The sequence below is a fragment of the Narcine bancroftii genome, chromosome 3 (assembly GCF_036971445.1).
Source record: "Narcine bancroftii isolate sNarBan1 chromosome 3, sNarBan1.hap1, whole genome shotgun sequence".
In the NCBI taxonomy this organism is placed as follows: domain Eukaryota; kingdom Metazoa; phylum Chordata; class Chondrichthyes; order Torpediniformes; family Narcinidae; genus Narcine; species Narcine bancroftii.
Genome location: NC_091471.1, coordinates 185,053,746 through 185,069,102, shown reverse-complemented (window position 1 = coordinate 185,069,102; position 15,357 = coordinate 185,053,746). Strand labels below are relative to the sequence as shown.

Sequence of the window (15,357 nt, the reverse complement as noted above, 5' to 3'; positions counted from 1 at the left end):
AACCATTTTAATTGCACACCACATTCATACACTGACAAGTTTATCCATGGCCTGATGCTCTGCCAAACCAAGGCTACCTACAAATTGGAGGATCAGCATCTTGTATTCTATCTAGGAACTCTTCAACCAGATGTCATTAACATTGACCTATAATTTCTATTAAATTCCTCCCCCGTTTCTCTTTCCCTGCCAGTTGTCTCCTTTTCTCTAGCTCCCCATCCCCTTCCCAGGTATGGATGAAGGGGTCAAGCCTGAAATGCTGGTTACATATCTTTATCTTTGCTATGTAAAATACACTGTTTGACCTGCTGAATTTCTCCAGCATGGTGTTTTGACTTTTTAATTCAGGCACCTGCCTGCCTTTTACTCATGCCTTGAAGAGGGGTTAGGCCCAAAACTTTATCTCCTATGGACACGACAAGACCTGCTGAGTTCCTCCAGTATTTCTGTGTTTTAACTACAATCTCAGCACCTGCCGACTTTTGTGTTTCACTTCATTGCAAAATAGGGATAGCAGATTCTTTTAAAAATATTTTACTTTAAAACTATCAACTTCATTTTTAACAATTAAAATATTATCTACACCAGTGGCAGCTGGAATTTAATCCATTTAAATGTGGGTTAATGCACTTCTGGAAGTCAAACTTTGTCGACATATGGAATAAGTCAGTCTTTTTACAAGAGCAAGGGAGAACAAGAGATTACAACTCCATAGTGAGGGGATAACTTTAATAAAGATCTGAGGGACAAGATTTTCCACAAAGAAATCAATGGTTATCTGGCTAAATGAGCTGCTGGGGGAAGTGGTAAAGATACTAATTACAATGCTGAAAAGGCATTTGGACAGGTAATTACATAAGAAAGGATTAGAGGGATACTGGTCTAACACAGGGTCATGGGATGAGTGTAGATAGTTGGCATGAACCAAATGGACTGATCAATTTTCATACTTTTTAAATGTGTTTGAATTCAGAAACCAAAGCTCCATCTCAAACCTTGCCTCTCATGAAATTCTGTCATATATATTCTAAGAATCTGCTATCCCTATTTTGCAATGAAGTGAAACACAAAAGTCGGCAGGTCTCAGTGTTATGCTACCAAAAGCCTACTTCTGCTCAACTCAACGACATGGAAGGCCAACAGGGTTCACCCTCCACACCCAGCCCAGCAACTTACAGGCTAGGTACAGGAAATTCTGGTCCAACATATTTGTTGCAAAATATTAATAAGATTTTACATGAACAATTGAAGCTTCAAGGGATTTTATGCTGTTCCTAAACTGATGATGGATTAAATACAAAATTGTATTTGTTGAATTACGATACAACGATGAAGCTCTCTGAACACCTACCTTCCATTGTAGAGGCTAAGTAAGCAATGAGCCAAGCAGCCAATGAATTCTTGATCATGGTTGCCAGGTCCGAGAATAAGAGTACGGTTTACTGTCAGGATTCTTAAAGAGTCTAAAAGAGCAACTTGCTGTGGAACAGTTTTATGTGGTCTTGACAGCTGGCATAGTATGGTTCGATTAAGGCAATGATAAATAGGATCCAGAGACAATCCTTGGGACCTTCGCTTTGACTAGACAGAAACAAAAAACAACAGGAGTGATTAAAAAAACATTTAATTTGAAACCATTCAAATGCTTCACAAGCTCTTTTGCTCTGAAGTACAAAGCCATCTTTTTAAGTCTTTTATGTTTGTATTTTCTTAGGTAGCATTCTTATCAATCTGCATAATAGCCATTATCCTTTTTGATTACATTGAAGTCAATGGTATCCAAACTACTCATGACAAATCTCAAGGTTTCCCATTGGTTTGCTTCATTTTTATTTTCTGTACTGCCTGCAATAAACTGGAATAGTATCAGACTTTTAAAATTTTTTACTATTAATGAAAAGTTACTTCCTTTATTGCCCTGTCCACCACCAATCTCAATTCCAAAATGCCAGGCATTCTTTCATTTATAGTTTAAATAACCAAAATGCTATCAAGTTAAAGCTTTATTGTTAGATAATTTTGGACGCACTTTGAGGCTTCCTAGAAGATCTAAATTTGAGATTTTGCTTACCGATGGTAGTAAGAAAGGTTTTATATCGGATATGTATACCTTATTGCAGACTAAAATGCCGAAGCCAGATGTCGATAAAACTAGAGTGAAATGGGAAAAGAGATTTGGAAATATCTATTTCCCCAGATGATTGGATGTCAATATGTGAGGACAGTAATGACTAAAATTGTAAATGTAAGATTCATTATAATTTTATTCACCAATTATACTTGACTGGAGCAATTAAATAAATTTAAAAATGTCACTTCAGATCTATGTTTTAGATGTCATAAAGAAGTGGGAACGTTTTTGTACACTTGGTTTGGTTATGTGAGATGGTTAAGCCTTTTTGGAATAAGATTAAAGAATTTTTGGAAGTTATGTTTAAATTTAAAATTCCATTGGATCCTATGAAAATTAGCATTACCACCCAACTGTCAAAGAACTACTCCACAGTTACCCCTCATTATGTCCGTAGTATATCAAGTTTACTTCAGTCTTTTTCAAATTAAACATGAATATAGAAAACCAACAAAAATTTGAGATAACAAAAAAAGTAGAAAATATGTCCCAGAAAGATGCCATCAGTTCAAGGTAAATGGGTCACTGCCACTTTGTGAGGGTTATTAGAGAAGGACAATAAATGTTGGCTTATCAGGGGTCACGTGAACCAGGGAGAGTAGGAAGAGGTAAAACCCCAGGACTCCCAGGATTGTAAAAAATAAACAAGGAAAAAACTTCATTTGAATTACCAGAATATTAATAGAGAATGCAGAAAGACACAAAAGAAAACACTATGACAAAGAAAAGTAAATTTGCAAATAAAATCCTGAAAGAATTGATGCTGAAGCAGGATGCCTCACTGTGAAGAAAATGGCAGGGCCACTCCGAGGTCCAATAGGGGAGCTAAAGCTCCAGCCGAGCAACCCACGTAACAAGAAAGATGAGGCCTGGGGGAAGAAAGTGCTGAGAGCTAGCAGGTAGGGGTGGAAAGCCCTACAGGAGCCCTTGGGAAGGGGGAGAAGCTTAGGTCCACCCCCCTCCCGCAACGGGAGCGCCAGATTGGGCGCCCTCACGATGCGTGTGATACTTAAGGTACACCCGGTGCCTGTGGCAATCACAGAGCCATGAGAGCATGAAGAGCGGTCCACCTAGGAAGTCTAAAAAGCCAGGGGGAGTCAGCTCCAGCATCGGGATGAGTGCACGACCCACTTTGATTCCAATGGCGGGTCCAGCAGAAGGCTGGCGGGCAGTGATGAGGCAGGCTCCATTGGGACGGGCGCAAGAACGAGCACCGGCAGTGGGTCCAGCAACGGATTGGAGGAGACAGTGAGTACTGGTAGTAGAAGCAACGGGTCCGGGAGTGGTGAGGAGGACGCAGGCAACGAGGAAGATTCCGTGGAGCCATGAGGCTCAAGAGAACCTTGTGAAGGTAGAGCATGCAGGGGGGCTTGGAGCCCTCCCTGCGAGATGTAATGGAGGTGTTGGGCTTAATGGAAGACAGGCTCTTCCAAGCTATGGAGAAAAGGGCTCAGGACATGGGAGGGAAATTGGACAAGGTGCAAGGTACCCTCTCAGGATTGATGGGCAGGTTGACAGAAGTAGAGAAAAAGGGGGGAGGGGAGTAGATAAGTGAGGATATCGTACATAGTATGGAGCATGAATTAGACATATTGATGAAAGAGAGGGACTGTATATGGGGAAATTAGATGCCCTCGAAAATCATAGCAGGAGAAATAATATAAAAATAGTGGGCTAAAAGGGACTGAAGGGCAAAATCCAGTGAGTTTTATCCAGAGCTGGATCCCTGAGGTGCTGGGCAAAGAGATATTAGGAGAAAGGGTAGAAATAGAACAAGCTCCTCCAAGACCAGGACCTGGGCAGAAACCACAGTCTGTCCTAGTGAAATTATTACATTACCAGGACAGAGTAAAAATACTGGGAGCGGCAGCAGCTGGTGCAAAAAAAAAGAGGATCCCCATGGAAGTAGAAGGGAACAGTTTTCTTCTACCCAGACATTAGTGCGGCACATTTGAAGGCTAGGGAGGTGTTTCAGCCAACCAAGAGGCTGGTTAAACAAAAGGGGTATGAATGCATGCTGAGGCACCTGGTCACTCTGAAGGTGGTACTGCCCAGGGAAGAAAATACATTTTTTAAAGATCCAGAGGGCACAGCAGTTTGTTGAAAATTTACCCATATTAGGGGGTAACAAGAAGTGTTAAAGCCCAGTTGTGGACTAACCCAATATAATGTATATTATAGGGATATATGGACTTACTGCAGACTATAGCATATTCTGGTGTTTAAATCAAAGATGTGAAATGAGGTTACAGCAAATGGAAATGAAGTTATAATTATAGTTATTTTTTGGAAATGCGGAAGCTGAAGGGAGAAGATGGATACAGACTGCACCACCTATTGTCGGGGGGTGGGGTGGTGACAGCCGAAGGGAGTTGGTCGCTGAACAGCGGGGAGGGTGGATTCTTCGTGGGCAAAGATCGTGTTGGGTGGGTAATAGGGGATTAAGGGAATGTATGGTTGTGAATGGTGTTTGACTTTCTCATTTTACTTCTGACTAGTTTTTTGGTTTTTGCCTTTGTTCTTGTTGCTGCCCTTGTTTCTTGTTATGTTATTCTAAACTATGTATCTGTCTCTTCTTTTTACTTTAGTGTAGTTAGTTATTTTAGATTTTGCTTTTGTCCCTTGGGGTCTGGTGTGGTGCAAGTGGTCAGGAACAAACAGTTGGTGGTGAAGGACTGGATGAGGAGAGGCCCTTGAACCATTGAGGTACAAAGAAAATACTGGTATAACAACCCCTAGGGCAATGGCTAGAAGTATAAGGTTTGCAAGTTTTAATGTTAATGGCCGAAATGGATCGATTAAGAGAAAGCATCTTGGCACACATTAAGAAGTTGAGAGTGGACCTGGCCTTCCTCCAAGAAACTCACTCAATGGAATCAGGGAATCAACCAAAAGTTGAGGTGCGGATGGGTGGGCCTCCTCATTTGGCTCAAAAGCAAGGGGGGGGGGTGGGGGTGGCAATTTTGATCAGGAAAAGTGTTTCAGTGAGGGTGCAGAGTGTGTTGGTAGATAAAACCGATAGATTTATAATGGTGCACTGTCAAATAGACTCAGAATCCTGGTCTCTAGTGAATCTGTATGCCCCCAACATAGATGATTGAAAAAAATATGCAGGATATTTTCCTGAGATTGGCAGAAGCAAAGGAAAATATTCTAATTGGTGGAGACTTTAACTTTTGTCTGGACCCTGTTTTGGATAAGTCAATAAAAAGAATTGTGAAAACAAAGGAGGCTCATGCCGTGATCGACAGTTTTGAGGCGGAAGCATCAGAGGGAGACGGACAATTCCTTCTACTCAAGGCAACATGACTCTGACTCTTGAATAATTTGTTCCTGGATTCAGCCCATATAGAGGGTAGAATCATGGAAGCTGAGTACACGGCGAGGCTACTTTCAGATTATTTGCCTTTAGCAGTTAAGTCTGAGATGCCGGATAAACAGGAGACAGTATACAGGTGGCGTCTTAATGCACTGCTGTTAAAGAAACTGGAGTTTTGTAGTTTTATAAGAACACAAATAGATTTGTTTAGTGAGGCCAACTGTACCTCCACATTGGATAAGTTCCTTTTATGGGACACCCTCAAAGCGTATTTGAGGGGGTCAAATAATTGGATATACCAAAGCAATAAAGAAGGAATATGATAGGGAGGTGGGCGAATTGGAACAAGAAATCATTCGTCTAGAAAGGGACTTTCAAAAATCAGGCTCAGAAGACCAATGTAGGGTTTTGACAAATAAGAAGTTGAAGTATAACATATTTCAAACATAAAGTATTGAAAAGGCCATATTGTGGTCAAGGCAAAAATATTATTAATTTGGGAAAGAGTCCATAGGTCCTGGCATGGCAGTTGAGTGCAGAACAAGCCTCAAGAACAATCAATGCAATCAAATAGGGGATTGCAGGATCTCTTATAAACCAAGGAAAATTAATGACACCATCGAAAATTCTATGAGGGTCTACATAAATCAGAATTGGAAGGGAGGCCGAATAAATTTGGGGAGTTTCTGTCTAAAATAGTATTGCCAAACTTGGATCCGGAAAGGCAGGAAGGCCTGGACTGTCCCTTCATGGAAGAAGAAATAATGAATGCACTGAATTCATTGCAAATCAACAAGTCTCTGGGGGAGGATAGGTTTCCACCCGAGTTCTTCAAAAAATTCAAAGAGCTGTTGATTCCTCTTTATACAGAGGTGATAGATCAGGCAAGGGAGACTCATAGACTCCATGAATCTTTTTCAACAGGAATCATTATGATGATTTTGAAAAAAAATAAGGACCCGTTAAAGCCGTCCTCTTATAGACCTATTTCAATATCAAATATGGACTATATAATAGCCAAAGCCCTGGCAAATAAGATTTGCGAAGCATTTGCCAGAACTAATTAACAAAGATCAAGTGGGCTCTGTACAAAAAAGACAGGCAGTGGGTAACGTGTGCATACTACTAATGCATCAGGCGCAAACTAGAAATGAGAGGGGTCTCGCTGTGGCTCTTGATGTGGAAAAAGCATTTGATAAATTAGAGTGGAACTTTTTATTTAAAGTTCTGGAGAAAATAGGGCTAGGGCCAACATTTATTAATTGAATAAGGGTGCTATATCATGTGCCCAAGGCAAAAGTTGTGACCAACAGGCAAATTTCTTCAGCTTTCCCACTCACAAAATCACTATCTCCAGCTCTGTTCATACTGGCAATGGAGCCGTTGGCTGAGGTCATTCATCAGGACCCAGACATAAAGGGGTTTCAAGTGGGCCAGGAAGAACACAAAATCAGTTTATTTGCTGACGATTTATTGATATATTTGACAGACCCAGTAAGTTCGTTGCCCAAGCTGTGCTCTACTCTGGAGGACTATGGGGAGATCTCCAGGTACAAGATTAATTGGAACCAGAATGAGATTATGCCATTTACAGCAATGAATTATAGTCAATGTTTAAAAAAAAGCAGTTAGCTAAAGTGGCCGCAAAATAGGATTAAGTACCTTGGAGTCAAAATTGATAATGACCTAAATAACTTGTACAAATTAAATTATACCCCCTTGCTAAGAAAGATCGAGGAGGACCTAAGCAGATGGATGTCCCTGCCCATTATGCTGGTGGGCAGGGTCAACTGCATGAAAATGAATATGCTGCCAGGACTCCAGTATCTTTATCAGACCTTGCCTGTGAATTACCCAGGGGTTTCTTTCAAACCTTGCTTTCACGGTTAAGAACAATCCTATAGAATGGGAAGGTAGCCAGGGTCTCTATGGAAAAATTGACCTCGGATTACAGTCTGGGAGGAACTCAGATGCCAGACTTTAAAAATATTATTTGACAGTCCAGTCGAGGTACATCTCCACCCTCTTTGAGAGGGGAGAGGTGCCATCCTGGGTACAAATTGGTCTGCACTTGGTGGGTGAGAGGGTAGCAGAGGTCCTTATTTACAAATGGGATGCCAAATTACTATCTGTAAAGTAAGACAGCCCCATATTCAAGCAAATTATTTGTAGTTGGAATGATATTAATCAATATTTAGGAACAAAATTGCAGCTGTCCCCAAACCAGTTAATACCTTTGACAGTGGGTAGGAAGATCCTGAATCGTGTCAGGTGCATAGAGGACTGTTACGAGCAGGGAAAATTTATGTCATTTGAGCAGCTTAGGCACAAATATGATTTATCAAATAAGACATTCCATTGCTACCTTCAGATAAGATCTTTTTGCGGGACAAATTGGGTCAAACTATGGCCCTACCAAAGTGCAGTAACTTGATTTGAAAGGGGATCATCCAGAAATTCATTTCGGCAATGTATTTTCCGTTCCAAGCGGAAGGACCCAAATGAGGTTTTCATAAATCAAGACTGAGGTGGGAGTTGGACTTAGGAATAATGTTTGATGAGAGGTGCTGGTCTGACCTGTGCCAGACTAACATGACGGTGGTAATCAATGCGAGGTATAGGCTGGTGCAGTATAATTTCCTGCACCAGCTATACCTGGCACTGCAAAGGATCAACAGGTCCAAGCTGGAGGTGTCGGATCAATGTTTTAGATGTGGCATTGAGACAGGAACCTTTGTGTACGCGACCTGGACAGGTGCCAAGGTGAGGCCCTTCTGGGCGGAACTAGGCAAAGTCCTAGGGAAAATTAATAGGTAAGGAATTCCCACAGGATCCTGAATTGCTCCTGTTGGGCAATATAATGGACATAAGATTTACAATGAAGTTGTCCAAATTCAATTTGAAATGATCGCATTGGCGGTGGCCAGGAAGTGCAGAGCGGTTACCTGGAAGTCCGATTCTTGCCTGAGTATTGCGCCATGGATCAAGGAGACGCAGACTTGTGCTCCCTGGAGAAAATTACTTATAACTTGAGGGGAAGGTCCAGCACTTTTCAAAATAATTGGCAGTGTACCTGAACCATATAGGAGCATGGCTGTGGAAAAAAAAAATTGTCTCAGGGCCCGCCCTGCCTCAACCCCTCCCCAATTTTTTTTGGGGGGGAGTGCATGAGGGGTCCATCTCAGTCCAGGGGGGGAAAGTCAGGGAACAAAGGAAAATTGGCCCAATTCCTGCCCACAGCACTGGGCCAGACCCATAGCCCCCCAACATAATTTACTCCCATGTTATGGATTTTTTAATGTCTACATTTTTTTTTCTTTGGTTGCTCGGTTTATGTGTTGAATGTTTGATGTTGGGCACGAGGTGGGGGAAGGAGAAAGGGCAAGGGCTATTAGGTTTGGATTTGATAAAAAGAACATGTATGGATTAGATAAGAATAATTTGTAAATGGTATAGATCTGTAACTATTGTTGATGACAGAGTTGTAAATCATTGTCCGAACCTGAAAAATTATAAATAAAATATTCAAATGTTGGTCTATTAACAACATCCAGACTCCAAAAATGAATGAATAAAAAACCTTTAAAAATAACATCAATTTAACAAAAGTGTATAAAGTTTCCTGAATTTAATTTTTCTATACTCTTGGTTATTTTTATTTCTCAGGTGTGCAAAACCAAGATTTTTTTTGTAACCAAGTTGAATAAAAACTGAAATTGAACACTTAATTCCTAAATAAAAAAACAAATCCATGACACTTCAATTACTGGATACTAAGATTCAGAACTTTGCAGAGCAAATCACCGATTATTGCAGGTGCAATTGACATAACTGCAGTTGAGGCCTATTTGCAATTTCTCCAAATGCTCCCTGCCTTTGAAAGGTTGTTCCATTGAAGGTTAGATGTTTAATCATAGGTTTTCTTGTTTTTCTAACTTGGGCAGATCTTCAACTGTTGCTATTACTGGTGGCCTGAGCTCAGGCAGAGTTTATCCATCTTACAGAACCTTGAAGTGATTTTAAAAGATTTTATCCAATTCTGGTAGCTATTTGAAATTGAAGTAATCAATTAAAAATTCAGACAATTTATTACAATTTAATAAACACATAACATATAATTATAAAGATTAAATTAAGCAAATTTGAAGTAATAACTTGCCTTCTAATCCACAAACCTACAACCTCCAAAGAATTGAATCAACTCACAGATTCTGCATTAAATGTAACCTGCCACAGAATATGAGAAGCGATTTCCCCATATAATGTTAGGAAATCCCAGCATATCTAATTCCCATTGCTTTTCAATATTTTTATTGAATCAAAGAATACAATGCAGATGGTGTGTCTGCTTCTTGCGTCTATTCTGGCTTTGTGCAAAAACAATTCAGTTGGAATCTCTCCTATGTTAACTTTCCATTGCTTTGCAAATATATTCTTCCTATCAGTTCCCTTTTGAACACAACAATAAAACTGTTTCTTGTACTCTTTATACAGTTGAATTTTGGACCACATTGGTGTAAAATAGTTTTTCTTTTTGCCACGTTTGGTTCTTTCATCAATCAACCTCATCATCTGTCCTTTCGTCCCCAACACATTTGCCAATCAGAACAGTTTCTCTCCATCCACTTTGACAATACCTTTCATGCTTTTGAATTCTATTTGCCATCTACCTTTTTATTTTATCAGTGGATTGATATATCTCCATGAAGTTAATAAATAATTGTACACTTCACAACTTCCAAGTTTTGTGACCTTTGCAAATTTGGAAGATGTCTGCATGCTAAATCATTGGTGAGTATTCAGAAAAGCATTGGCCCTAGTACGAATGCTTGGGGAACTTCATTGTTTATATTCCTACTCATCCAATAAAGCAGATTTTCTTGCTGAAAAGTTTTTATTACCTTTTCCTGTTACTTAGCCAATTTTCAATTCATGCTGCTGCAATTCTTTTCATTCCACAGCCTGCCAAGTTTATTTTATAGTTCTTTATCAAGTATCCTTTAGAAATCCATTAATATATCAACTGCATTTCCTTCATTAACCCACTCCACAAAAAAAACTGATCAAGTTAATTCGTCACAAATTTGCCTATGCTGTCTTTCACTAAATAATCTATATTTATCCAAGAAATATGCAATTCCGCTCAAGCCTCAGATTTTATTTTTGGAATTCACCCACCACCAAGTTTAAATTGACTAGTCTACAGTTGAGTTTTATCTTTCACACTTCTTTGATGCCACTTTTCTATACTCCAACAGTGTCTCTGAACCTACCGATGCTTGGAAAATTATACCAAGGGTTTCTACAATTTCCTCCCTTGCATTTCTCCAGAACCAAGAATGGACCTCACCTGGATCAGATGATTTCCTATTTATATTTTAGCTATGACCTCCTTGTTATCAATATTAAGTTACCAACCATATCAATGCCATCTTTTTTTGTTCCGACAGTTGTATCATTCTTTGAGATTAGTATTTATTTAGTGCTTCAATCATGCTCTCTGCTGTCAATAGTAAATTTTCCTTTTTTTGGCCACTGTGTAACTCCATTTCTCCTACTGAAGTGATTTCATACAAAAGACAATTTTGTGTGCTGTCATTTATCATAATCTCATTTTGTCCCTTATATTCCTACTTTACTTCCCCTCTGAATTGCCTGTAATAAGCCTAGTTCTCACTATGTTAACAATTTGACTTCTATCTTGTGTTCATTTTGCTTCTGTAACCCTCTCTTTCATTGTCCAATCAGCTCAGATTGCAACTTCACGCTATTTTCCCTCATAGGAATGTACCTACACTGTCCATTAAACATTTCATCTTTAAAAGGCTTCCACTGACTTCACAACTGCATTTTTGCCAGTCATGCTTTGATTCCAATTTACCTAGGCCAGATCAATTCTTAATGCACTGAAACATACCTTTGTCAAATTGCCTGTATTAACTTGAACCAGAAACTGGAACTATAATATCTAATTCAGAATTAGATATTATAGTTCCAGTTTTTTTTTTACATGTTCCCTGCTGATCCTTTCTCCATTTGGCCTGGCTCATTTCCTAGCACTATCCAATAATATCTCCTTTCTCTGGGCCAGAAAAATTTCTTGAAACGAACTCCATTCACTCTTTGACTTCAAGTTATGTCCATCACAGTTGATCTTTTAGCTATTTATTCTTCTCTGAACATTAATGTATTCCAATTGTATTCTTCATTTATCTCAGTTGATGTATTTATACAAATTTATGAAAGGATGAAATCATTACCATCTCCACAATTCCAATAAATTATGTAAGATCACCATCAGTATTTGTTCATCATTGATTAAGTTTTCTGAACAGTACATTTCCTACTCTGACTATACAGTACTTAATTTTTATGATATTGTTCCCTTTTTAGTGATTTATCTTTCAGTGGCTTTTCACTACTGCTTTGTGGAACTTTAATTCCTCATTCTGTTTTATCAATTCTGCAGTAAAACAATGATTGCAGAAGATAAGGTTACCATAATGGTTAGTATGACGTTGTTACAGCACCAGTGACCAAGGTTCAAACCCGGTGCTGTTTGTAAGTAGTTTGCACGTTATCCCTGTGTCTATGGGGGTTTCATCTTATCCTTCAAGACATAAAGTGGTTAGAGGTGAATCAGGTATAATTGAGCAGCATGGGCTAATGGGCCAGAAGGGCCTGTTACCGTGTTGCATGTCAAAATTTAAATCATTAACTACTGTAATTTTGTGGCCAAGATTGATCCAAATCCTCTTCAAAATAATTGTGTTGCAAATTTCTTTGCTGATACATAAATATTTAAAAAAAAATTACTGGCATATTGTCAAAAGGCCAAAATTTACTGCCCTTCTGTGAGTGCAGTAAAGAAGCTGGTGGTGAGTCATTTTATCGAACTGCTGTTCTTCTTCCAGTGATGGGACTCCAACATGCTGTTGGGTAGGACCACAAGATTTAGTACCAACAATGATGAGGCAATGCATTTCCAAATCTGGGTGGTGAGTGGTTTGGAGAAGAATTTGCAGGTGATATTGATTGCATGCTCCTATTGGCCTCATCTAACATGGTGATGGATGACTGCAGATTTGGAAGTTTCTGTTAAAATAGTCTAGGCAACTGTCTACAGTGAATATTATTACACTGGTGATGAGAAATAATGTTTAGAGCAGTGGATGAACTAAAGTTAATGAGGCGGCTTTCCCCGAGATGTTGAAAAATTGTTTCACTGTTGAAATCATACGTACTGAAGTGAAAAGTATTTGAGTGTACTCTTAATCTGTGCCTTGTTAAAAGACTGAGGTGTAAGGCATAGGATGGCTAGCTACTGATCTGCTCTGTCACCACACTATTTAAGTGGCTGCTCTCCAAGAACTTCTGATTAATGGTGACTCCCAGCAGATTGGAAGACAGCAAATGTCACGCCATTTTTTAATAAGGGGATGTAGGCAGAAGACAGTGTAAAGATTAAAACCTTGTGGTTTTTGGTTTTTGTTAATTTTGTGATTATCCCTTTAAGAATAAATTGTTTTTGTATTGTGACCATAGTTACTATGGCATCTTTTGTTGTAATATCCGAGCTAACCGAGAGTTTTGTTTCTCATTCTTTGGAGAACCATGGAAGATGTGCGAATTTGAAATACTTTTCTTTGAATTCGTTTTAATCATCTTATTTCATCTTATTTCATGTTAATCATTTCTTATCATCTAATATCGTTATGTCTTTAAATATAATCAAATACTTTGTTCATTCATGGTTATGAAAATCTTGATGTGGTTATACAAAATATTATACATTTATATCAACAAATTAAAGATACTTCCAGCTGAAATTATGAAGTTTGATTTATTGGAATATTAGGATAGTAATTTTGAAGATCGATGATGATGTGTTTTTGAAGATGACGTGTTGAAATTGGGAAGTAAGAGAACAGAAAGTGTCATCAACACTATTTATTCAAAGAAAAGTAAAATTGTGAACTTTGTTTGCAAGAAAGGCTGAAAGAATTCAATTTGTTAAAATGTAAAAACATTTAAGCTTTAACAAGAAAAGCAGCCTCAGTTAGAAAATGTCTACCAGCTACATGTTTGATTGCGCAGTGAACAGAAGCCTTGTAGGACACATGTTGATCTTGGAGATAAGATATAGAACTCTGGCTTGCAGAATTGGTAGGAAGCCCAAGAAATGTTTTAAAAACATAAGATATGGAAGCCAGTTTGTGAAATTCTACAGAAACACAGAGCCAGCCAAGGAATCCTCTTAAAGAGACCACACAAGATACAAATTTGTTTACAGTTCCAAGGAACCAGATAAGCCAGGCAATTAGACAGTCTGCAGTGTGAAGAATGCAAGGTGGAGAAGAAGTCTCATCAGGCTAAAGACCTCAAGCAAGCAGCCCCACTCAAAGAACTGTTTGATCGTGAGTTGAGCCAGCAATGCTGACCGACAACGCTTGGTAGGAGATTGGAGCCAGCCTCCATTGAAGAAGCGACTTCAACTACCAAGCAGAAGAGGACCATGATAAGGCACTGCAGAACTCATTCATTAACTTAGAGGTTAGTGGAAATGGAACAGATGAATGTGTGTATGGAACAATATGCTATGAATATGGTGTTACGAGCCCAAAGACCCCAAAACCCAGCAGCAATAGATATTCACCAAGACCAATGGTTACTTAAATAAAAGTTGCTTTTAATAATCTTTAAAGATGAAAACAGAATTACACTTTAACTTATCACTAATAACTTACTTTACCTAACTTAACCCCCTTCTAATTCTAAGTGCACGTGTATATAATGTGTGTGTAAGTTCAGAAAAGTTCTTTGGTTCACAGTCCAATCTCACTTCACATTCCTCCAAGTTCACTGGTTGCAATTCTTATATTGTGCACAGAATTTAACATTTATAAAGGTTACCAGGTTTTGGTGCTCGAAAGGTAAATGGTTACCACTCAGGTAGGTTCTTGTTGGTTTTCAGAGAGATATGTGTTGTTCCAGGACATCCACAACTAAGGTACTTCCATTAGTCACCTCAGTGTCTTGCTGACAAAATATGCCCCAACTGGGTTCTCCAGATGATAACTTCTTTCTTTCAGGTCACCACAGAGTTCCTTTCTGTTTCCCTTATTCCAAGTGAAACATTAGACAGCCAGTCCTCTCCTCTTGCATGAACCACAAGGACTTCGAACAGACTGTCTTCCAAAAGCTTGCCAGCTTGTCCTGTTTCAGTCCCAGCAACTTCTGCTGGCTGACACTGTCAAGTGATCTCTGCTTCTCTTTGTCTCTCACACTGAGATTGAGAGAAAGCCTGTTTGACTCTCTCTGCTTGCAAAACCACATGACCCTCTTACAACAGCAAAATTCCTGCAGATAATAGTGGCTCCAGCCTGCTTTTTCATCTGTTGCCTTGATAAACAATGATCCATTAGTGACGTCTTTTGAGCACTCTTCAAAGCTCTTGCAAAATGGTGTGAGAAGCCACTATGTCAAGCATAGCTCCAGTATTTCAAATAAAATTTGTTTTAAAATGTTTGCATGTGACCTACTCTAACAAACCTTTCCCAATTTATCTCCCAAAAACATTTCTATATACTCTGTCACAATGGCCAGAGTAAAAACATTAGCTCACGCTTCTGCAAGATCTAACACTCAAAATGAAATGTCCAAGGCACCTAATATTCAAGCAGGTCAATGGGTACAACAGCCACAAGAACTCAAGCAAGGAGCCATGGGTGGCATTGCTAGTGCTCAAATATCAATGATCAACCCTGTGGAAAGAGCTAGAGATATTCAATCCCTCCGAGGGCACAATTTATTAATCTTTCCGAAAAAAGAGCACTTCAACAAGGTTGTTCAACCACGTGAGTTGATCATACTCAACAACTGATGTCTCTTCATGTTGCTGAAGAAC

The 15,357-nt window shown here is 39.1% G+C and overlaps 1 protein-coding gene across 6 annotated transcripts in view; it reads right to left on the bottom strand.

Annotated features, from left to right (window-relative positions):
* The window catches only part of wdfy3 (WD repeat and FYVE domain containing 3), a 444,121-nt gene that overhangs the window by 139,277 nt on the left and 289,487 nt on the right, over positions 1-15,357 (bottom strand). For all 6 annotated transcript variants that reach the window (XM_069926060.1, XM_069926059.1, XM_069926063.1 and 3 more), the window contains one exon: positions 1,352-1,581. In XM_069926060.1, the coding sequence (XP_069782161.1) occupies positions 1,352-1,581 (230 nt within the window). The remainder of the gene's footprint in view (positions 1-1,351; positions 1,582-15,357) is intronic.